The sequence below is a fragment of the Balaenoptera borealis genome (assembly GCF_965194805.1).
Source record: "Balaenoptera borealis genome assembly, chromosome: 13".
Classification (NCBI taxonomy): domain Eukaryota; kingdom Metazoa; phylum Chordata; class Mammalia; order Artiodactyla; family Balaenopteridae; genus Balaenoptera; species Balaenoptera borealis.
In genome coordinates this window covers 89,222,315-89,246,007 of record NC_138870.1, presented here as the reverse complement: position 1 = coordinate 89,246,007, position 23,693 = coordinate 89,222,315, and the positions used below count along the sequence as shown (strand labels likewise).

The 23,693-nt window shown below is 41.4% G+C and overlaps 1 protein-coding gene across 7 annotated transcripts in view; it reads left to right on the top strand.

The window, feature by feature from the left end:
• Positions 1 to 23,042: 23,042 nt before the first annotated feature.
• APPL2 (adaptor protein, phosphotyrosine interacting with PH domain and leucine zipper 2) overlaps positions 23,043 to 23,693 on the top strand; it is a 50,790-nt gene continuing 50,139 nt past the window's right edge. For 4 of the 7 annotated variants that reach the window (XM_082349896.1, XM_082349897.1, XM_082349894.1 and 1 more), the window contains exon 1: positions 23,044 to 23,321. In XM_082349896.1, the coding sequence (XP_082206022.1) occupies positions 23,268 to 23,321 (54 nt within the window). In that variant the 5' untranslated portion in view covers positions 23,044 to 23,267. Of the gene's footprint in view, positions 23,322 to 23,693 lie in introns of all 7 variants that reach the window. The other 3 variants (XM_082349895.1, XM_082349893.1, XM_082349892.1) reach the window with 1 other exon arrangement.

The window sequence follows — 23,693 nt, the reverse complement described above, 5'->3', positions numbered from 1 at the left end:
TGAATTAGGTAGATGGCGGTTAACAGAACTTCTGTGAAATATAACATTGGTTGTGTTCTTACTAGGTCCAAGCATCCCAGTGTTACTTTAGCCTTATCTCATTTAATCTCAGCAACCAATGAAGCTCAAAGAAGTTAAGTCATTTGTCCAGGGACACACCAAGTTAGTAAGTGGCAGTAACAGAATTTAAACACAGGATGTCTTACTTCAAAACTGGTGTCTTAACTCCTTCTTTACAATATTTCCTTTTGAGAATTTTGGGAGTGAACCAGAGGAGAGAGGTGAGGTAGCCTCAGGGGTATAATATATATCAGCTGCTTTGCCTCTTGGGAAGAGCACCCTAATTTTCCTCTGGGATCACACCCATTCCTTACTCTCAGGTCCACATACATCATATAGAATTTACCTCCTGGCCCTAGCTCTAGCAATGAACATGACCCAGAAATGGCCAATGAGAGTACTTCATTCCCCTAACCACAGTGATTGGCTAAGATATGGGCACATGACTCAAGTCAGGCTAATGAGGGTCAAGCTCTAGTAATATTGGAAAAGTAGAGTACTTTTCCACACCTTAACCCCCCACACCCAGGATCACTAGCTAGGGACCATGGCAGCAGTCATCACTGATGCTGGCAAAATCCTGTCTGAACATGAAGTCAACATAGGAAAGCAGAGTGGTGAAAAGAAAGAGACCAGTAAGTAATCAGTTTTTGAGCTTCTGGATCTGGCCATACCTGAACTCTGCAATTCCTAATAATTTTTTTCTTGTCTGAGAATATATTTCCTGTCTAAGTCTACAGGAAGACATGCATGTACAAAAGCATGAACATTTTAGCTGTGCAACCTCTTTTCAAATGAAATCTTATCTGGAATTCCAGGATATAAAATTGTAGCTGTTTAGGTTGAAGGTGGTACAGGGGGCCTGAGGGGCACAGACTGACAACCCCTGCTATGACAACGCTTTTATCTGACAAGTCTCTGATTTATAGTAAATGATGATGGGTCTTGACAAAGTACAGAATAGAATTTTGACAAACCTAACAATTTTTGAAAACTCTTTGTCAAGTCTTGTCAAATACTACAAAGATCCATCAAAATGACAACCTGCACACTCTGCTAACATCATTACTTCTTTAAAACAAGCAGAAAATTCATTAAACTAAATGAAAAAAGAAAATGTAGAAAGATATGTCTAGCATCATCTCTCTCTCTCTCTGTTTTAACAATTATGTGGCTTATTGGACAAAAAGTAGATATGGAACCAACAAGGTAATTTGACCAGGGCAACAATTTCAAAAAGACTATGTTAGAAAATAGAGAAGGGAGTATCTTTGGAGAGTTCAGGTCTGTATTTTAAGCACCTGCGGCTGCAACAGCACCTCTGAAAAGAAAAATGAACAGCTGTGATATGTCAGTGTAGACCATCTTAAGCAGTAAATCAACAAAATCATCATCGTCACCATCACCATCACCATCCTCATGACCACCATCACCATCATCATCATCAGTAACATCACCACCATCATCCTCACCATCATTATTGTCATCATAATCACAACCATCATCATCACCATCTTCATCATCTCTAACGTTCTGACCACCGAGCCTGTGTCGGACACTGTGTTAAGTGTGCCATGTGCAACAACTCATTTCATCTTCAGTGTGGCCCTCTGAGGTAAATACTGATATTACCCCTAAGCAATTAAGTGACTCACTCAAGGTCACATAGCAGGCAAGGGTCAGAGCTACGACCATACCTCAAGTCAATCTGTTTCCCAAGTTCTTCAATGCAACTGGAGCTTGTGAATAAGCATTGGAATGTGAGGAGCCCAAATATCCCAGCACAGGCCCACAGCCAGTGGCTTCAGCACCCCCTGTAGTCTGGTCTCCCACCTTTTTACCCACCAAAGAAAAAGGACTGTATGTGTAAAGTTGCATAAGTCTGAGATTCATGGCACCTTATTCATGGTATTGTTTAGTTCAAAGACCTTGAGAGCAAAGATCATCTCCTTCATCTTCTCAGTAGTTCTGTGAGTTAAGGAGAGGTGGGTTTTTGAACTCATAGAAATAGACAGTAGAATAGACAGGTGGTTGCCAGGGGCTGAGAGTGGGGGAAAGGGGGAGATGTTGGTGAAACGGTCCAAAATTCCAGTTACGAGACGAATAGGTTCTGTGGATCTAACATGCAGCCTGGTGATGACAGTTAACAGAAGTGTATTATGTATCTGCAAGTTGCTAAGAGAGTAGATCTTAAATGTAATCATCACACACACACAAAAGGTAACTATGTGAGGTGATGGAGGGGTCAACTAACCTTATTATGTTAACTGTTTTACAATATATACATGTATCACATGATCATGTTGTACACCTTAAACTTACACAATGTTACCTGTCAACTATATCCCAATAAAACTGGAGGGAAAAAAAAGGAGAGGCAGGTTTTTTTATTACTTACCTCTATCCTAAAGAAGAAAACACAGATACAGAATATTATGAAACTTTCCAGGATTATATTGATACAAGGAATCCTTACCAGTAATAGTAATCTCTGTAATAAACCACTGGATTTCATGCTAGAAGGGACTTTGGGCCTGAGCCCTGATCTTTCTAGTTCCCAACTTGTGTAGTCTGGGGTCTAAAGGGCACCTTAAGAACGTGATCATAATAGCTAATATTTTTGAGCTTTTACAATGAGCTTTACATACATTATATCATTCATATCTTTCAGCAACCCTTTGCAGTAGGTACTATTATTTCCCCCATGTTAGAAAAGAGGAAACAGGGGTTCAGAGTGGTTTAGAAGCTTGCTCAAGATGACAAACCCAGGTGGAAGCAGAGCCAGCATTTAGAATTCAATCAATCCTACTTCCAATCCATGCTTTTAACCTGGTACAAATCAGCCATGTCCAATGTACAAAAGGATAGTGTTCCAATTTGTTTGTTTAGAATTGGAACATGTTTTCTCATAGAAACAATTTCTAAAGGGTAGGGCTCCCAGATCAACCCCCAGAGACTTATTTATGCCTTGGTGTTGTTCAAATTCTATTTGCAGGAAAAATTGCAGGAGCAAGATGTTTCAGTGACGGTAATGAAAGTAAATATAAAAGAAAATACAATTAATAAAGAATGTTTTTTATATCTTAAACATTTATCTAGGGAACTCAAAAATGACTAGAAAGGGTAAAGAAGGTAAGTGAAAAGTTTTGTTAGATTATGAAAATTTCTCCCAACCAATTTCAAGCACTTTAGAGTTGATTACTGCTGGCCATTTGTTATGAATTTCCTATTCCTTGGTCCTGATACACCAGCAACATTCATCATATGAGTATCAGAAAAGATGAAGGTTTTTTTTTTCCAGTTTTGCATCCAACTAGATAGGTATTTGATATAAAAGAAAATGCATGAACTTTGGAACCAAACAGACGGGGATTAAAAATCAAAGCTCTGCCAAAGCAGAGAAGCAATTCAGAAATCTCAGCCCCATTTTAGTAGGGCTTAGGTAAGTTTGTAAGTGGAAAGCATTGAACTTCAGATTTTCTCGTCATTTCTCTGAAGAAAATAGGGTGTAAGACCTTGGGTACCATATGTAAATAATATGTAGTTTGATGTTATTGTAAATTGAATTATTTTCTTTAATTCTTTTTTGGATTATTTATCATTAGTGCAAAGAAACACAGCTGATTTTTGTGCATTGACTTTGTATCCTGCAACTTTGCTTAATTCGTTTATTAGTTCTAACAGTTTTGTGTGTGTGTGTGTAATCTTTAGTTTTCTGCATGTAATATTATGTAATCTGGAAGAGAGATAATTTTACTTCTTCCTTTCCAATTTGCCTTTTATTTTTGTTTCTTGACTAATTTCTCTGGCTAAGACTGCCAATACTACGTTAAATAATTGTAGCGAGAGCAGGTATCCTTGTCTTGTTCCTGCTCTTAGAGAAAACGTTTTCATTCTTTCACCATTGAGTATGATGTTAGCTGTGGGCTTTTCATATATGGACTTTATTATGTTGAAGTAGTTTGTTGAGTTATTGTATCATGAAAATATGTTGAATTTTTCAAGTTTTTTTTATCCTTTCAGTCTGTTTCTGTAATGTCATACATTGATTGACATTCATTTGTTGAACCACCTTGCATTGCAGGAATAAATTCCATTTGCTCATAGTATATAATCCTTTTAATATTCTATTGAATTATGTTCGCTAGTATTTTTGAATATATTTGCATAAATATTCATATGGGATATCCATTTGTAGTTTTCTTGTAACATTTTTGTTTGGCTTTGGTATCAGGGCAATGGCCTTATTAAATGAATTTGGAAGTGTTCCCTCCTCTTCGATTTTTTGCAAGACATTGAGGAGGACTGGTATTTATTCTTCTTTCAGTGTTTGGTAGACTACACCAGTGAAGTCATTTGGCCCTAGGCTTTTCTATTTTGTGAGGGTTTTGATTACTGGTTCAATCTCCTTATTAGTCATAGGTCTGTTCAGATTTTATATTTCTTCATGAGTTGGTCTTTGTAGTTTGTGTGTTTCTAGGAGCTTTTCTATTTCATTTCAATTATCCAACTTGTTGATGTACAGTTGTTCATAATACTCCCTTATAATCCTTTTTATTTCTGTAAGATCAGTAGTAATATCCACTTTTTCTTTTCTGATTTTAGTTATTTGATTCTTCTCTTTTTCTTTGTCAATCTAGCTAAAGGTTTGCCAATTTTGTTGATCTTTTCAAAGACCCAGCTCTTGGTTTTGTTGATTTTCTCTATCATTTTTCTATTCTCAATTTGGTTTCTCTCTGCACTAGTATTTATTAGTTCTTTTTTTCTGATAGCTTTGGGTTTATGGGCTACTTATTCTTGATCTCTGCTAATGGACATTTTCAAGCATTATCTTAGATACAGTTTTCAGTCAATTGCTCAGGAAGTTTGGCTCTACAAAGTATCAACCATTTATTATTTACTACAAAGGAAATGGTTTCTCTTTACGTTTTCTTGAGGACACACCCTTGGCACTTTCCCTGTGGAGGGGAAGAGATCCAATTCCATTACTTTTGGTAGACGGTGTAACTTCCTGGATGGAAGTCAGGAAAAATTCCTCCCTGGGACCTGATTCCAGGTAATGTCATCAACTATAGCCTGGCACCACAGAAGTTACTGCTCAAGGCTTTCTTCTTCATTTCATTTTCAATCCCTTTCTTGCTCAGTATGCCATGAAAGCCAGTGGTTCTCAATCTCATTTGTCTTGTGTCATTTGAGAGATGACCAAGTTTTCTAATGATTTACACTTATGTTTTTAAATTTTAAAAGATTCAAGATTATCCTTCTAATAACTGCATTTTCACTTGTTTTCCAAAGTGCTTTCTTTAGTAAGAGAGAAAGGAATGGAATTGAAGCTAAACTCAAGGGACCTAAAGATTTCCTTAGAACATATGTATATGTATAACTGATTCACTTTGTTATAAAGCAGAAACTAACACACCATTGTAAAGCAATTATACTTCAATAAAGATGTTTAAAAAAAAAGATTTCCTTAGTGCATGGGAGTGTCATGGGGAGGGTTGAGAACTCCTAGGAGAGCAGGCTTCAGTCTTATGAGGTAATGCTCAGCATTTGGGAAAGCTGATTTGAGGTGGGGGAAGGAGGTGGTGTGGGAGAACCCTTGACAAATGACTCCACTTGAAAAAGTAATACCTGGGATAATATTCGGCAGACGCAAAATAAAAAATGCTTAAAGCAATCACATGGATTTTGGAGATGAATATAAAGTGCTAAATGAATGACTTTGTTAAATGAATGACTGAGAAATTATCCCGTTCTCCATCCCCCTTTACATTTTATGGTTGAGAAACTGAGGAACAAAAACAAAACAAAAATCTGATTTGCCCAAAGTCATACATTTAGAATGTGACAATGCTGAGCTTCAAACCAAGATCTTTTGACTTCAATAACTGGACTCTCCACTTCAGGACACATTATATTAAAGAAAACATTAAAGAAGCATTTGCATCAAACATAAATATCTTGATAGAGTATTAGAACATAATAATGATAATAGCTAACATTTCTTTGAGCACTCACTAGGCACTCATTTAATCCTCTCAGCAACCTTCAGAGGTAGGCAACTGAGACACAGAGAGGCTAAATAATCTGTCCAAAGTCACACAGCTAGAAAGTGGCAGGGCCAGTATTCAAACCCAGGATCTGCATGCTTAATAACACACAGCCCCTCAGGCTAACTGAGTCTGCCACCTCTCAACCTCTTGTGCTGGAAACCCAGGTGTGGCTCAGCTAGAGGAAGACCCTGGCCAGGAGGAAGAGTCAAAAACAAAAGTTCCCAAGGAAAGTCCAAAAGAGTGAGAGTAAAATTGTATCTGACTTATGAGATGGCAATCGTTCTCGCAAAAATGCAAAAGCAGAAGGGAATTAAAAGTAAGTTAAAAGATAGAGAAAGAGAATTAAACCATCTAGAATACAAAACCACTGGGCAACAAGAAGTTTTATAAGTTAAAGGTGACATTTATTGTTTGGGGAACTTTTATTGCATTTCCTTGACAATTACATAGTGAAATTATTTCACAATAGGCCATTCCAGTTTATTAGCACTAAAAAAAAAATGCCTCCTTCACATAGAACAAAACAGTCTAACACCATTGCTACTTTAATTTTACTTTGCCCTTATTTTTCCTGCTGAGAGCAGCGTATTTTGCACACGGCACCTTGTACCTTTCTCTTGGATGGACTCCGGGTTTCTCAAAGGCTCCCACCCCAACCGTAGGGAGGGTTATGTCACACTTAGCAGTGCCTCGGATAGCTGAATACTTTTTCTTTTCTTCCCTAGATTCTGATGAAATGGAGTCATTCTGTGCTCTTTTAGAAAGAAGTGTCTTCAAATTATTTTGAATCCAGTTTTGACATGTGATGGCTTCTACGTTTATAGTGATGGTTTTGTAGCATCACAATCTATGCTAATTTGTTATCCAGATGCATGATGAAAGCTTTATCAAGACATTTTTCACAGTTAACTATAGGTCTTTTTTCAGCTTGTACATGTGAGCTTATGTTAGAATGTATGCATGCTGGAACAAAATAGAAAACAAATTGGAATCTGAAACGTTAAATGGGTTAACCAGAATTTTAGAAACAGAGACCTGATTGAAATAAAAAGGTGTTTATGTGGGGTTTGTTGGGACTGCAGCCCAGGACACAGATTCAAGAAGCACTTGAATTGTGTTCTGCCAGACTACAAAATGGGGGAGGCTTATAAAGGCAAAAATCGCAAGGTTACAGTTAGTTACATGAGTTATTCATCAAGAATTATAATTGGAGCTGGCAAGAAATAAGGGTGTTTGTTAAGTAAGGGTTTGTTGGGGTCCGAAATTGTTGCGTCGATACAAGGGGAGACCTTGAGACCATAAGGTTGTAGCTGTCAGGTGGTGTTCTGAGTATGGCCGGTGGTGTCCTTGGGTCTGGTATAGTACAAAGAAAGTTCAGGTTTTCAGTGGGGCAGAGACGTATCTGAGACCAGATCCTCAATGGTTGCCCAATTCCATTTCTGTCTGCCCGAACTGTGATTACTCCATTATTATTTCAATTTGTCATCCCATGTATGCAGTATAGAAAACTCCATGTCCATATTCAAAAGAGGCTTAGTAACTGAGGGAACCCGACCTTGCCAGGAATGAGAAAATCTGAGCTCCTTCCACGATAAAGCCCCGTGATTTGGGAAAGCTAGCTAAATTTGTCAATCCATTTCCCCACTGGTAATTATAAACTGAGATTGATTTCATTGCCATCATTGAAGCTTTTCCCCCAGAGCTTTGATTACTCTCTCAATGAGATTATTTTCTATTATTTCAGCAGAAATTTCATATTGTGCATACATCAGCTAAGTCTGCAATTTAATACTTTTAATCTGTCCCTAAAAAGGATCTCTCCGCCCCATTCACATTATGATAAATTAGCTCTTTGTGAAAAGTATCCAATATTTCAGGGCGAAAACATTGGACTAGGGCCATAAGTGGTCTAGCCAAGTTTCATCACTGAAAGTAAGGAATGATCGTTGTATTCCATTCTTTCCTTCTGGTTCCTTGGGGTACACAAAACAGGGAAGGGGAGGGTTGTCCTTGTCCATTCCCTTTCTCTCTAACTCTTTGCTTGAATGCACTTTCTTGAGCCAAGCATCCCTTGCCTACAGTGGCGAATGCTCCCAGCAGTTGGCTTTGGGCTTGTATCTGCTCATTTCTAAGAAGGTTCTCTTTATCTATGAAGGTCCCAAACAAAAGTTGTTTTCTATGAGGCCTCCTCAGGACATCCCTTGTGACCCTCTTCCCCAGAAGGTTTAATCATTCCTTCCTCCAAATCCAGTAACACTTTGTAACCACCACTGGTACAGCACATAAAACATTGTACTATTTTTATTTGGGGAGGAACTCTTCCCTATTTATCTCTGTATCCCCAGTGCCAAGATTTATGGCAGGTATATCAGTGCCAAGCATAATGTTGGGACTTATTATTGAATTTATTAAAAACAATACAGTGAAGTTTTAGGGACCTCACTTCATGTCCCTGATTATAATAAATATCATGAGGAGAAAGATAGGTTTTCATGGCAGAGACTGTTTTCAATCTTCATTTTCCCTTTCCTCCATTGTAATAGAACACCGATTTGTGGCTGGGCATATGGCAATGCAGAAGAATGGTTGGGTTCCTCAGCCTCCTTTGCTGCTGGGTAAGGCCATATGACTCAGTTCTGGCCAGTGAGATTTAAGTGGAAGTGTCATGTGGCAGTTTCCAGGAATCCTCCTTAAAAGAAGGCAGGCTTGCACCATTTCCTCTTTCCTCTTTGCCCCTTTTTTACTTTCTCCTGCCTGGAATTTAGATTTGATGGATGGAGCTGAGCAGCCCTCTTGGATCATGAAGTGACCTTTGGAGTCTCCGTATGGTAAAGCATCAAGATAGAGGAAAAACCTAAGTGTCTGTCTGTGGATGGATGAATGGATAAAGTAAATGTGAAATAGTTAAAGATATATTATTCACTTAAAAAAGAATGAAATCCTGCCATTTGTGACAACATGGATGAACCTTGAGGGCATTATGCTAAGTGAAATAAGCCAGACAAGGACAAATACTGTATATTCCACTCACATATGGAATCTTAAAAAAAAAAAGTCAGACTCATAGAAACAGAGGAGAACGGTGGTTGTCAAGGGCTGGGGATGGGGTAAATGGGGAGATGTTGGTTCAAGGGTACAAACTTAGTTATAAGATGAATAGGTTCTGAGGATCTAATATACTTCACAGTGACTATAGTTAATAATAATGTACTGTATACTTGAAATATGCTAAGAAAATATATCTCGAACTTCCCTGGTGGCACAGTCGTTAAGAATCTGCCTGCCAATGCAGGGGACACGGTTTCGAGTCCTGGTCCGGGAAGATCCCACATGCCACAGAGCAACTAAGCCCGTGCGCCACAACTACTGAGCCTGAGCTCTAGAGCCCACGAGCCACAACTACTGAAGCCCGCGCGCCTAGAACCTGTGCTCTGCAACAAGAGAAGCCACCGCAATGAGAAGCCCTCGCGCCTCAACGAAAAGTAGCCCCCGCTTGCCGCAGCTAGAGAAAGCCCACACGCAGCAACGAAGACCCAACACAGCCAAAAATAAATAAATAAAAGTAAAAAAAAAAAAAGTAAAAAAAAGAAAATACATCTCAAGTGTTCTTACCAAAAAAAAAAAAAAAAAAAGTAACTGTGTAACATGATGAATATATTAATTAACTTGATTGTGGTACTCATTTCACAATGTATACATATATTAAATAATCAAGTTGTACAATTTAAATATATATAATGTTGTCAATCATACCGCAATAAAGCTGGGGGTGGAATTAGAGAGAACCTAGATCCCTGAGGACCCCGCAGAGTAAAGTGCTATCCCGCCCCTAGACTGCCAATTCTGGGCTTTTATGTAAAGGAGAAATTTCTATGTTGTTTAAGCCATGGTGATTTGAGGTCTTTGTTACTCACCGCTGAACCTAATCCTGATATTGTATTGCATTTTGCTGCTTCTAAGTTGGCGTGTTTTGTAATAATATCTAGAAACCTTCCCCCAGAGGTTTAGATGAATCATATCTAGAATCTCTAGACTAGAAAATTAAATTTATTATATCATCAATTATACACCCACATGCCTTTGGGGCATCAATTAGTAGCTTTTGTTATTGAGCTTACTGTACGCCAGATTCAATGCTACACTTTAGATGTATAATTTTATTTAATTATTTTAAAAAGCTTATGATGTAGGGACTTTTATTATCGTCTCCCTATCAGTGAGGAAGCTGTAGATTAGAGAAGCTAAGTAAACAGCTGGCCAGTAACCAAGGCAAGGCAGTCATCCCTCTAAGCCCATGTATTCACTGGATACTTGCTGCAGCACAAAGGGCTGAGGAGAGACCATTCCTCCGCCCGCCCACCAGAGAGCTTTACTTGCAAATCCACTGAGCGCCAATGCTGCAAATACCAAGAATTCCAGGAGTGAAATTCTGCTATCTGCAGGGTGACCTGGATACACGCCCGGGAGAGATCCAGAGAAAACTGAAGAGCGAGGAATCCATCTGCTGACCTCTCTAGAGAGAGCCAGAGGCCAGAGACACTCACCTCTTCATGAGTAAATTGGTGGGGGGAGTGGGAGGTGAATGTGGGATTGAGGGGTTCTCACAGCACAGGCAGAGTTGTGGAAATGAAGTCTGAAGTCAGAATGACACAGGCACACAGAAACCATCAAATCAGCTCCATATTTAAAGATTAGAGGGTCAAACGCCTGAAACTCATATTCAACAAGAAAGGCATTCAGAAAAAAATGATTTATACCTTTTGCTACTCTGACCACAAGGGTAACACCCCAAACATACTGAAAGAGTAATGCCAACTAAAAATTGTCACTTGCCATCTACCTCTACAAGGATTAGGTCACTAGCCACTGTAATCACTGACCTTTAACATACCCTGAAAGGAGCTTGGGGTGGAGATTAGGAATGAGGCACTCTGTGCTCTGGGAAAAAAATGGCAAAACAGGCTTTCCAATAGTCAGATATTTTCAGGAGAAGATTTTATGAGCCCAATTCTTTTATCTTCGCATATCCAGGAAAACACTAAAATCATTAACAGTGACATCTGTTCCTCATGACTAGCCACAGGCCTCTGCCAAAATGTGTGTCTGACTGCACGTACCCCCTGCCCCTTCACTAAAATCATCTATACTACTGACCTTGTCCCACCACCTCTTTGGAGCGGTTCCTCAGAGCTCTCTGAGATGCTGTCTCCTGGGGTATAGTCCTCATTTTGCCCCCAAAGAACTTAACTCACACCTCTCATGTTGTGCATTTTTTTTTCAGTTGACAGTGATTACTTTCCTTTCATCATCCAAGGCACAAATGCTCGTTCATTCAAGAAATAGGTACTGAGGCACTACGATGTGCAGTGGCTTTGCTGAGCAGGGACTGGGACACGCAGTGGAAGGGACCCTCCAGGACGGCGCTATTAGGTGGGATACCCATCTGTAAACAGATCTGCACAGTGCAGGGTGCCACACACTATCATGCAGGTATGCACAGTGAGAAGCATCCCACCTTAGGGTCAGTGAAGGTCTCCAAGGTGGAGCAGGAGGGATGGCTAGGAACAAGTGACAAAGATGGGAGTGTACGCGCCTAAGGAAGGGAAGCGCAAGTGCCAAGGCTCAAGAGAACCTGTCGCCTTCCAGGAATTGTGCTTTCTTAGAAAGGCTGGAGCCCAGGTGTAAGGAAAGAGAGTAGCTCTTAAAGTGATCAGCTTTGTGAAAAGCTATAGCAAATTTACATTTTTTTGTTTGACAGGCATTCGGAGTTCCTTCCCTTGCTTTTCATGGTATTTGAAACAGGTAGTGGTTTCAAACTCCCCTCTTCCAAAAACAATGCGGTGAATCACATTGTCTGCTACTAGCATCCATCCCCCTTCCTTCCTAACAGACCACATTTCCTCGTTCTTCACACACGTCCACTCCTATCCCGCATGACTCTGGAGATGCTGATTCATCACTAGGTTCAGGGGTGGATGCTGGTTAGTCTACAGAGGTTGGTGAGCTACCTATGGTCCTGCTGCCTGTTTTTGTAAATAACATTTATATGAAAACAGCCACACCCATCATTTCCTATGGCTGCTTTCGTGATACAACAACAGAGTTGAGTTACAGAGACTCTATGGCTGGCAAGATCTAAAATATTTACTGCCTGGTCCTTTTCGGAAGAAGTTTGCTGACCCCTGGTCTAAGCCAATCAGAGCATTGAATTCCCCTGGCAGATGGTATTGTTCCAGAGGTGGGCTTGTTGCTTACATTAGACCATCAGATTAAAGAGGAGAATTCATATTTCAAGCTTATAACAATGATTCCCTCACTGCTATCAGATGATGCCCTCGGCTGCTGCTAATAGCCATCTTATAACAATGAGCTGCTCTAGACACAGCAAAACCAAGAGATGGAAAGGTCTGAGTCCCTGATAATGCTGTTGAGCTATTAAAATCAAGCAACCCTGAAGTCTGCCCTACCTCTGGACTTAGTGTCATGTGAGATGATACATTTCCTTATTATTTAAGCCAGTTTGAGTAAGGCTGTCTCTTCCTTGGAAGTAATAGCATCCATCATTGCTATATGAGTAATGCCATCTTGTTCAAAGACCAGACTCACAAGAAGCTATGATACCTAAAGCACTGTCACAAACCCAGAATAAAACAAAAGAGACAGTCATAAGAATCAGCACCGTCATGAACCCACACACAGTGCCTGCAGGGAGAGTCAAGAGGCGGCCACACACCCTTACCCACAGTTGACTGAAATTTTTTGAAAAGTAAAGTTCCCAACTCAATTAACTCAAGACGGTTTTCAAAGAGTAGCAGATTCGATAAAGGACATTGGAAACTGGGGAAGTGGGGAGGTGTATTACCAGAAGACGTCCCTTTGACTTCAGAAAAAGTGACAGGTTACTGCCTAAGAGGAAGGAGAAACAAGAAACAGAAATAAAACAAAACCAAAAAAAGTAACTCATGCCAGTTAATATAGAAGCCAGAGCTCCCTACAAAGCAGCTTGCAATAGCCCCAGGGATGACACTAGTTATGTTAGATGTTCATAGTTCATGCTTATATAAAAAATGGTCTTGACACACCAAGAATAGAACTATTCTTGAATGTCCAATCTACTGTGTTTAATAAGGCAAAGAAGATCAAAGGCTCTTTTTTTTTCCCAAGATTTTTGACCCTCCTCAAAAAAAGTTTTCTCTTAATAACAAACTGACAATTCAATGACATAGGAAACACACCCTGTTCCTAAAATGCTAGATCAAAGGAATCTTTGCGAGAAGAGTCCCACTTCAAGACACATCTTCACTGGTTCCTGGACCAGAGGATTGGACTTTTCTAACTATCAAACGCTGAGTCAATTATAGATTTTTCCCAGAAAGTAAGGCTGAGGTATAGAATCACATTTTTGATTTGCAGGGTGAGAGTGGGAGTGCAGTATAGTGAGCAAAGCAAATGCATTAGAGTCAGGTGGACCTGAGTCCAAGTCCTAGTTCTACCTGCAAACTAGCTATGTGGGCCTCTCTTTCCAAATACGTAAGACAGGAATAATGGTACATAGCTTGCATGGTTGCTGTGAGACCTCAATTACATGTAATATATTATAAAGTATTAGCACACCATCTGACATATATTAGGCCTCCATTTATGGGAGCTATCTTTATCTATTATTGTTGCAGTAGTTGTTGTTGTTATTCTATTCCAAGTATTCCAAAATATTCTATTTGATAAGCGAAGTTGCTGTAGTGTTACCGAGTCCAAGCTCACTCTGCTTGCCCCACCACAGGCCAATGAATCGGGAGATTAGGTGCTGAGGCAAGGAGTACGACTTTATTCGGAAAGTCGGCAGACCGAGAAAGTGGCGGACTAGTGTCTCAAAAGAGCCATCTTATTGGGGTTTGGATGCCAGTTTCTTTTATAGAACAGAGAGGAGGAGGAGATGAGGAAGTAAAGTAAAAAGGCCATAAGTTCTGCAAATATTCCCTGGAATGGGCGGCCTCGGGGAGGGGATGTGTTAATTTCTTCTTTCTTGTAACCATCCACAGGTGGGCGAGGTCCGGATGTTTCCCTGAACAAAGGCACTTTGGTTTAACCTTCAGGCAGAGGGGAAGGGTTCCCCGAGGCAGGCCATTATATACAGACAGTATCCTTTAAGTGAACAAAAGCAATGGGAAGCAAAGGTTAAAGTAAAAGAAACAGATCCAACATGTAGTCAGATTTGGCTCTTCCCCGTTACAATAGGGCAGTCTCAAGCTGGAGATGACCATCCCATCTGCCTCCTTTAAATCTTCAGTGACCTCCTGGAGAGCAGAGTGCGCCAAAGTGCTGTGACCGAGAGTTGAGTCCTCCATGTCGAGGTTCTCCAGTGAGGATTCTGAGTCCTCCAGTGTCAAAAATAATGATTTAACAGCAGTTTATTCAGGAACAAGAATTCCATGACATCCTGTTCATGGATTGGGAATGATTGCAAGTGGTCATTGGATCCAGCAACCCACTGCCACTTCCAAGGTGTCAGAGTTCAGCTGGGGTCATCAGTTGAATTTAAAAAGTGCAGTGAGAGGCTGAGGCAGTTGATGTGGTCAGTCTAGCCTCTAACATGCCCTGGAGGGACCCAAACTATTCAACAGTGACTAGCACTTAACAGAGATGTGTGGAAATTAATTATGACTTCTGGAGACTAGGAAGTCCAAGATCAAAGTACTGGCTAATTCCTGGTGTGAGCCCTCTTCCTGACTTGCAGAAGGCCGTCTTCTCACTGTGTCCTCACATGCTGGGGAGGGAGCGACCTCTCTCTCTTCTTCTTATAAAGCCACTAACCCCATCATTAGGATCCCATCCCCAACTTATCTAAGTCTAATGACCTCCCAAAGGCCCCATCTCCAAATACCATCACACTGGGGGTCAGGGCTTCAACATATGAATGGGGGAGGGTGCCTTACTGGGTCCCTAGTATGACCCTTATGAGACTTCATCACTTAAACAGTTCTACAATTCTCTAAGTCATAAATAGCTCCTGAAAGTGAGACTGGTCAGACTTCCTGAAATATTTGTTTTTTAGCCATGATTAAGTGTGAAATATTTCATCTCAGCTAGGAGAACATGGGGAAAATCAGCTCTGTATGAGTAAGCGTTCTTTAATACAGAGACTTCGTGACATTCCTCTCTCCTAAAGAACACTTCGAAATTACACGAGGGCAGAAGGTCACAGAGAAGTGAAGGGAGGATGGAAAATTGGCCTATGTCACCCAGAACTCAAGCATCCAAACAGTTCTGTTCTCTCGTTCCTTAGCCCGAGCTGAGCTCTGGAGCCAACTGCACTCCAAGACGAGACACACACAGTTTTGATTACCAGACATGATATGTGTTACAAGGAAATAAACCTCTAATTTGTAAGAGAAACAATTAGGGGAGGGGAAGAGATTGAAAACATTGGTCTGCACTGAGTGATTTCCTTGAGCCTAAGGGGAATTACCTCTTGGAGTAATTTAGTGAGAAGGCCTGAGCTGGTGCAGGGGCCAAAGAGCTGGTTTCATGTTCATTCCATGTTGATCTCTGCAGTGGTTGGAAAAAACAAAACAGAACAAAACAACACAGCTCTGGCAAGATCAAGCATCCATCTCTCGGTACCTGAGAGCAAAGCAGAGAAAGAGAATCCCCAGCAGAAGGTGGAAGCAGAGAAAGTCTTAAAATATGTAGGACTGATTTGGTTACCTCTTGGGAGGTGCAGAGGAAGAGGGAGGAAGTGAAATCACATTTCTCGAGAGCTAACTGGAATATAAGGTCTTAGAAGGAAGGGGGCCTGCCTATCTTGTTCACCAGTGTGTTCCCAGCTTCTATCATAGGCCCTGACGTGCAATAGACACTCACTCACTATTTGTTGAAGGAGGGACAGACATGGCACAGAGTCCATTATATAGTGGCATCCAGTAACTACTTTTGAAAGAATCAATTAATTAATGAATACCTACTGCATGCCAGGCATCGTCTCATTCTTTCATTCAATTTACAAATATTTTACTGAGTGAGCTCCTATCATTTGCCAGACACTCTGCTGGACGCTGTGAATTCAAAAAAGAAAAGAGACAGTTCCTGCCCTCAAAGAGCTTACAGTCTTGTTGACGTGGACCCACAGGCAATGGCGATGCAATATATAATGACCACAGGCTATATCAGAGTGCAGGCAAAAGTAGATGAGGTCTTAATCTTCCTGGGAGAGTCAAGGCAGTCTTCACAGAGGAGGCAGCCTTTGAACTGAGACTTAAGATGCATGGAGAATCTCAGACATTTCAGGCAATGAGGTTGGTGTGAGAGAAAATTACAAGTTCATCCTTGGAGGAGAAAAAATTCTGTGGGGCAAATAAGTGGGAGAGTGAATGGAGAAAGGAAAGAAAGGAGGCTTCAGCCTGATTTATTTTAAAGGGTCTGGTATTTCATTTAAAGCAGCTTGAACTCACCCATTGGTTTAATGCTCTGCTGTCGGCTGTCTTGAAATTCTCAATAATTTTATTTTTCTTACTTTATTTTATTTTTAAAATTGAAGTACAGTTGATGTACAATATTATGTAAGTCACAGGTGTACAATATAGTGATTCACAATTTTTAAAGGTTATACTCCATTTATAGTTATTATAAAATATTGGTTGTATTCCCTGTGTTGTACAATGTATCCTTGTAGCTTACCTTATACATAGTAGTTTGTACCTCTTAATTCGCTACCTCTATGTTGCTCCTCCTCCCTTCCCTCTCCCCATTGGTAACCACTAAGTTGTTCTCTGTATCTGTGAGTCTGTTTCTTTTTTTTGTTATATTCACTAGTTTGTTGTATTTTTTAGATTCCACATATAAGTGATATATATGGTATTTGTCTTTCTCTGTCTGACTTGTTTCACTTAGCATAATACCGTCTAAATCTATCCATGTTGTTACAAATGGCAAAATTTCATTCTTTTTTATGGCTGAGTAGTATTCCATTGTATATGTATATGCCACATCTTCTTTACCCATTCACCTGCTGATGGAAATAATTTTATCTCTGCACTTGTGTTTTGTAAGTGAAGGCCAATAAGACAATGGAGCATACCCACAAGCAGAGGAGGTATATGCAAGGTGCACATCTGCATTACCTTGCTGCTTCATTCACATGTAGTGTTTGTGAAGCTCCATGAGCACAGAATTCCAGTGGGCCTACTACATGTGGGAGTTTAGTGACTCAAAGCTAGTACAAGGTAAGCATATTATGGAAGGCATCAGCACCCACTGAGTGTTGATAGACTATGTGCATTTTAAGAAGTGAGAGAAAACAGTTCGGCTAGTTTTGTACAATGGGCTATAAAAAACAAATTGTATCATTTCAGTGATTCCTCATATGAGTTAAACACTCATGTTTGCATTTAAAATGGGCATTGAACAATATAAAGATGAACAGTAAAGTTCACGCTAATCATTTATCATTCGAATTTTTCTTTCCTTAGGACATTAAGTGATAAATAAAAATATCATGACATGTTGAGAGACAGACTGCCAAAAAAGGGAGGAGACTTTATATTTTAGTAAATTTAATGGCACTTTTCCCTTGCTTTCTGAACATTTTGCACCAGGCTCCACAAAGTATGTAGCTGGCCTTGGTGGAGAGCCATTAAAAAAATCCTGAGCAGGGAAGAAACATGACAAGACTATTACTTTAGAAAAATAACTCTCAGCAGAGGGTGGAAGTTAATATAGAGGGAGGCACAACAAGGAGAAAGAAGATCCGTTATCATGGTCACACTGGCAAAGGATGGTACGGTCTGTGCTAGGGCAGGGCAGGGGGATGGGGAGAAAGGCGTAGAAGTGTGAGGAGTTCATGGGCAGAGTTCTAGGGCTGGATAAGTCATTCCATGGGGGAGAGGACTCCAGACTTCTGGCTTCAGCCACTGGGTGAAGTCATTCACTGAGATGTGGAAAAGAAGAAAGAGAGAGTATGGGATGGTGAGGGAGGAGGGATGGGTTGAAGGGGAAGGGTGGTCTGGGAGAGGGGGTAGACTCTTCATGCCTGGATCTATGCAGTACTTCTCCCTCTGCCTTCTTCTGGTAACTGACCCCACCTCCTCTGGCCTTGAGGGTGCAGTCCTGACCTGGGCTGAGCCCGTCATGGCATGAGGAAGCGTGTGCACATGCACACACACAGTCACAGCTAGCGGTCCAAGGAGTGGGTAGGTAGTGGTCCAAGGAGTGGGTAGGTAGTGGTCTTAAGGCAGGATCATCAGAGTCCTTAACTAGGATATTTCAAACTAAAGCTGGGAGACATCCCTTTCCTCTTTGGTGCCAGAGGTGAACGTGCAACTGCCAGCAGATATGGTCTAGAGACCCTGAGACTCAGGGCTGAGAGACGGAAGCCAACATGGAGAGGATGACCAGTCAGGAGCGAGCCCTGAGGGCTTTGAGTTCCTCCTTCTGACTGTTCCCAGCTTCACATCTGCCCTTCCTGGTTACACAATCTCAGAAATCCAACCTTCCCTCACTCCCCTCCACCCTCTCCCAGCCATTTATATTTTCCTTAAGCTCATTGGAGTTAGGTTCTGCCATTTGTGACTGAAAGAGTCCTAATTAAAACAGGACAGGTGGCCAGGCACCCATGGAAACAGGCTGTGTTGACATTATCATTCCCATATCATAGAGAAGTGAACTGAGGCTCAGAAAGTTTGGATAACTTGCCCGAAGACTCACAGCTAGCATACTGAGATGCCAGGGCTCGGATGCAGGTCTAACTCCAAAGTCAGTGATCTTCATATGATGCCACACTTTCTTCCTAATCTGTTCATTATTCTTAGCATTCTTTTCTATAAACACGGGGCTTCAAGTTTAGGTATATTCATGCTACTGAACTTCCAGTTTTCTTGCTTAATGACCAAAGCTATGAGGACCAGACAGTGATTTCTCTGGAGCATTTCCCAGGCTCTGACTATTCCCACTTTATAATTTACTGGTAACAGAGGGCCTAGTTGCTAACTTCGCAGAAGTCTAAAGCCAGCGGCCTTATGACCAAGACTGTTTTTCCTAAACTGTCTTGTTTTATGAGTTCAAATGGAAAGTCAAGTCTTATCTCTCATCAAGGAGGTGATGATAAACTGAGCCCATGGCTTCAGAACTTGAGAACATCTCTCTGGGAGCTTTTCTCAAGCTTGCTTCTCAGTTCATTGTCACGTACTTGTCTTCTTTTTTTAAAAATTGAAGTATAGTTGATTTACAATATTATGTTAGTTTCGGGTGTACAGCAAATTGATTCAGGATACATACATACATTCAGATTCTTCTCCATTATACGTTATTACAAGATATTGAATATAGTTCCCTGTGCTATATAGTAGGTCCTTGTTTTTTATTTTATATACAGTGGTGTGTATCTGTTAATCCCAAACTTCTAATTTATCCGTCCCCTCCCCTTTCCCCTTTGGTAACCATAAGTTTGTTTCCTATGTCTGTCAGTCTGTTTCTGTTTTGTGAATAAGTTGATTTGTATCATTTTTTTTAGATTCCACATATAAGTTATATCATAATAATTGTCTTTGTCTGACTTACTTCACTTAGTATGATAATCTCTAGGTCCATCCACGTTGCTGCAAATGACATTATTTCATTCTTTTTTACAGCTGAGTAATATTCCATTATATATAATTCCGATCCCAGGCGTGGGATTACTGGATCATGTGGTAAATATTTTTAGCTTTTTGAGGAACCTCCATAGTGTTTTCCATACTGGCTGCACCAATTTACATTCCCACCAACAGTGTAGGAGGGTTCCCTTTTCTCCACACCCTCTCCAGCGTTTATTATTTGTAGACTTTTTTAAAAATAAATTTATTTTATTTATTTTATTTTTGGCTGCATTGGGTCTTTGCTGCTGCGCACAGGCTTTCTCTAGTTGCGGCCAGCGAGGGCTACTCTTCAGAAAAGAACAATCAGAAAAGAACTCCTTCATCCTCCTCCATTTCATCCACCAACCTACTGTCTCATGTATCAGCCTGAATGCACTGTCCCTGCTTCCATCGTGTGTGACTTGGATCCCACTCCTTTTTGTCTGCTCAAGGACTTTCATCCTGCAGTTGTCCCTTCACCCTTCTGTATCTTCAATTTTCCTCCCTACTCTATTGGATTATCCTCATCAGTGTACAAATAATCTAAGAAATACAGTCTTCTCACCCCTCAGTTTCTCCCAGACTTTTATGTTTTCTTTAAGCAAACTGGAGTTAGGTTTCTGTCAGTCACAACTGAAAAAATCCTGATTAATACAGGACACATGGATAGGTACCTGTGGAAACAGCCAGTGTACTTTTCCCCATTGGTCTTCAATGGGTAAAAAGAGTATAGCTCCATAGAGTTCATCCTTTCTCTCCCCAGAGGACATGGCAACTCTAAATTGTTCATTTGTGTACTTTCTTGTCACCAACCTCACAGCTGTCCAGGGGTTTCAGATATAGCTGGGTGGATGTTTGAAATCCACCCTCACAATAGTTTAATAGGGACCAATATTTTTTTATTTTTTTATTTTTTTTTAATTTATGGCTGTGTTGGGTCTTCGTTTCTGTGCGAGGGCTTTCTCTAGTTGCGGCAAGCGGGGGCCACTCTTCATCGCGGTTCGCGGGCCCCTCACTATCGCGGCCTCTCCTGTTGCGGAGCACAGGCTCCAGACGCGCAGGCTCAGTAATTGTGGCTCACGGGCCTAGTAGCTCCGCGGCATGTGGGATCTTCCCAGTACAGGACCCGAACCCGTGTCCCCTGCATTGGCAGGCAGACTCTCAACCACTGCGCCACCAGGGAAGCCCCAGGGACCAATATTTTTAATGAAACATTTAAAAAACTTTCTAATGTTTACATGAAAATTCCTCTTACATAGTTTTGCACAGATTATCTGTTGAAGAGGAGAATATTTGGCTTCAGAATTTAAATGAGGGTCATAATAAAGACAGTAAAATGAGTGAGAGATACAGTGCTTAACATCGAGCAGTCTATATTTATTAAATGAATGAATAATTGGATGAATTAATGAATGAAATTAATTAAATTGACAGTTTGCAAATGTGTTGTATTCCCAAAATTGGTTTTGTAACTTAGTTGGTTTGAATTTGGGATGCATTATTCAACGGAAACGATTTTATAAATGGTACTTAAGTGCCAAGAAATCCCACTAAGGCTGTTTAGCCCATAATATAGCAATAAAATGTAGAAAAGTAATGGCATTGTGTCAGAATTCGGTTTAAACAATTTGGAATACTGGTGATTGAGGAAAAGTAACTTTAATTAGGAGAAGAGGTGGTGCATGAAAAATGTGGTAATTCTGAAGGGGACTTCTGAGAACTTTCAAGTGTTCTGGAGGGTACTGTCTCCTTTTTACATCTATTTTCAAATAAAAATGCATGCATTTCTCTCCCTAGGCACAGTCTTACACTATTCTTATCATCAGCATGATCATTATTGTTTGCTTGGTAGGCAATTAACAACTGTTGTGTTTCCAGTTGGATGGAAGGGTAGGAACAAAGCAAGATGGAAGGTCGAGGGAAATTTCTCTTAAGTAATTGGAAAAGAGTTGGAAGAAATGAGCATATCATAAACAGCAAACTTGTATCTGTTATTATGTGTCTCAGTATTCAGAATAGAAGGAAGGTGACACAGAGAAGCTTAGTATTTATAGAGGAAGTAAGACCCACACGTAGAAAGAAAAAGCACTACTGGGTAAGTCATGTTGGATGACAATCAAGGCGTTGCCTGTTCAGTGATCTTTGGGGCCAGGAAGGGAGCAGGAATTGCTTGAGTCTGACCTTGTGCAAGAGGATTTCAGTGAGAAAAGAGTTGGAAGAGTATATGAGGTGAAATTAACTGAATGGTACTTGATAGAAAACACAGGAAAAGGATGAAACACGGTGTGAGCATGATTCTACCCAAGAAGAAGAAGGAATATGGTGGGGAAAGGATGCTGGATGATTTCCCCATGGAGCTACACGATGGCTCAGGAAAGGTTAGTGCTGATCTAGAGCCGGACAGGGAATAATGAATGGCCTTGGAGTTTTCAAGTGATCAGGCAGCATGTGATCAGACTTTCAGAGGTGTTGGCAATTCAGATTGTGCCTTAATATACCTAGGTGTTTCTATAAAACACAGAATTTGTATTATTTTACCATATTCTGACCGTTTTTGTTTGTTGTTGGTGTATTACACAAATCTTACAGATTCCTAAAGAAGGAGATTCTGAAACCCTTGCCTTTGGTATTAAAAGATGTCAAGTACTCCCCCTTCCCTCCTTCTCTTCTTTCTTTAGCTTTCTTTCGTTAACTGACTCTGACCAAATCACTTCATTCTTTGGGTCCCTGATTATTATTATTTTTAAATCTCTAAACGACAACACTGAACTAGATCATCTATCCCTTCCATTTCTAAAAACTTGATTATGAAACTTTCCAAAATGACAAAACACAGCAATCACGAGGACGAGCCCTAATAATATTGGCCAAATTAAATAGCTGTGGTTTCCCAAAAAGTTACTTCTAAATATCACAGATGTTTCAGTTACCCCCTTTTTTCCCCTAGAACTAGTTGATCTCTCTACTCTCAGAGCTGTTACGAGGGCACTGAGATTTACGTAGAAAAAGTGGTGCGGGAAGCGCGGGATTTTCACACAGCATTTCACAGATTTTCACATCAGCAAAACTGTAAGCTCCTATCTCCTTGACTCAAAAAATCTGGAGAGCCACACGTAGATAAAACCTTATCTTTCCGCTCTTGAGTTCCCCCTCCTGGGCTTTAGATGCATTGACCGGCATAAGATTCGGCCCCTTAACTGCTGAGCCTAACACCCTTCGCGTTCGCTGGGCGCCCGGCTGACCCGTGGGGTCTGCGGTTTCCCGCGAGAGGTGGGCGCGGGCGGGAAAGCGGGGCCGCCACACTTCCGGTGGCAGGGTCAGGCGCTCGCCACACTTCCTGTTGATGCGGCTCCGCTGAGGGCTGGGCCGAGAGGAGGGCCGGCGGGCGGGTGGCGGCGGTCACTCACTGGCCAGGCGTGGGCGCACGCGGGGCCGCCCTGGGCACAGAGCGTCGTCCGCCTCGTCGCCTGAGCCTCGAGCACCCTCGGCCGCCGCGTCACCTGCCCTCCGTGCTTCCGTCCGGCCCTCGGCCCCGCCGCGCGGCACCATGCCCGCCGTGGACAAGCTCCTGCTAGAGGAGGCGTTGCAGGACAGCCCCCAGGTACCTCCCGCCGCCCGGGTCCCCCTCGCCCGAGGGCTTGAGGCCGAGGAGGCCCTTCCAGCCCCGGGGTGGAGGCTGGGAGTACGCCGGGCCCCTCGGGGGCGAAGAGGGGGCGGGCCCGGCCCTATGTCTTGAGTCCGGGATGCTCCGGGAGCCGGCATCCCTCAGGCAGAGCTGGAGACGCCGGGAAAGCTCCCCGCGGCCGGAGTCTTTGTGTCCCGACCCCTTTCCAAACTCAGCTGAAACCGAGGCTGCTCGGCCTACGCTTGGGCTCCACCAAGTGCCCCGGGCAAATCATCTTTTTTTGCCTCAGCTTTGTCTTAAGATAGGAAGAATAATTGTACCTGCCTCCTAGAGTTGTTAGAATTAAAT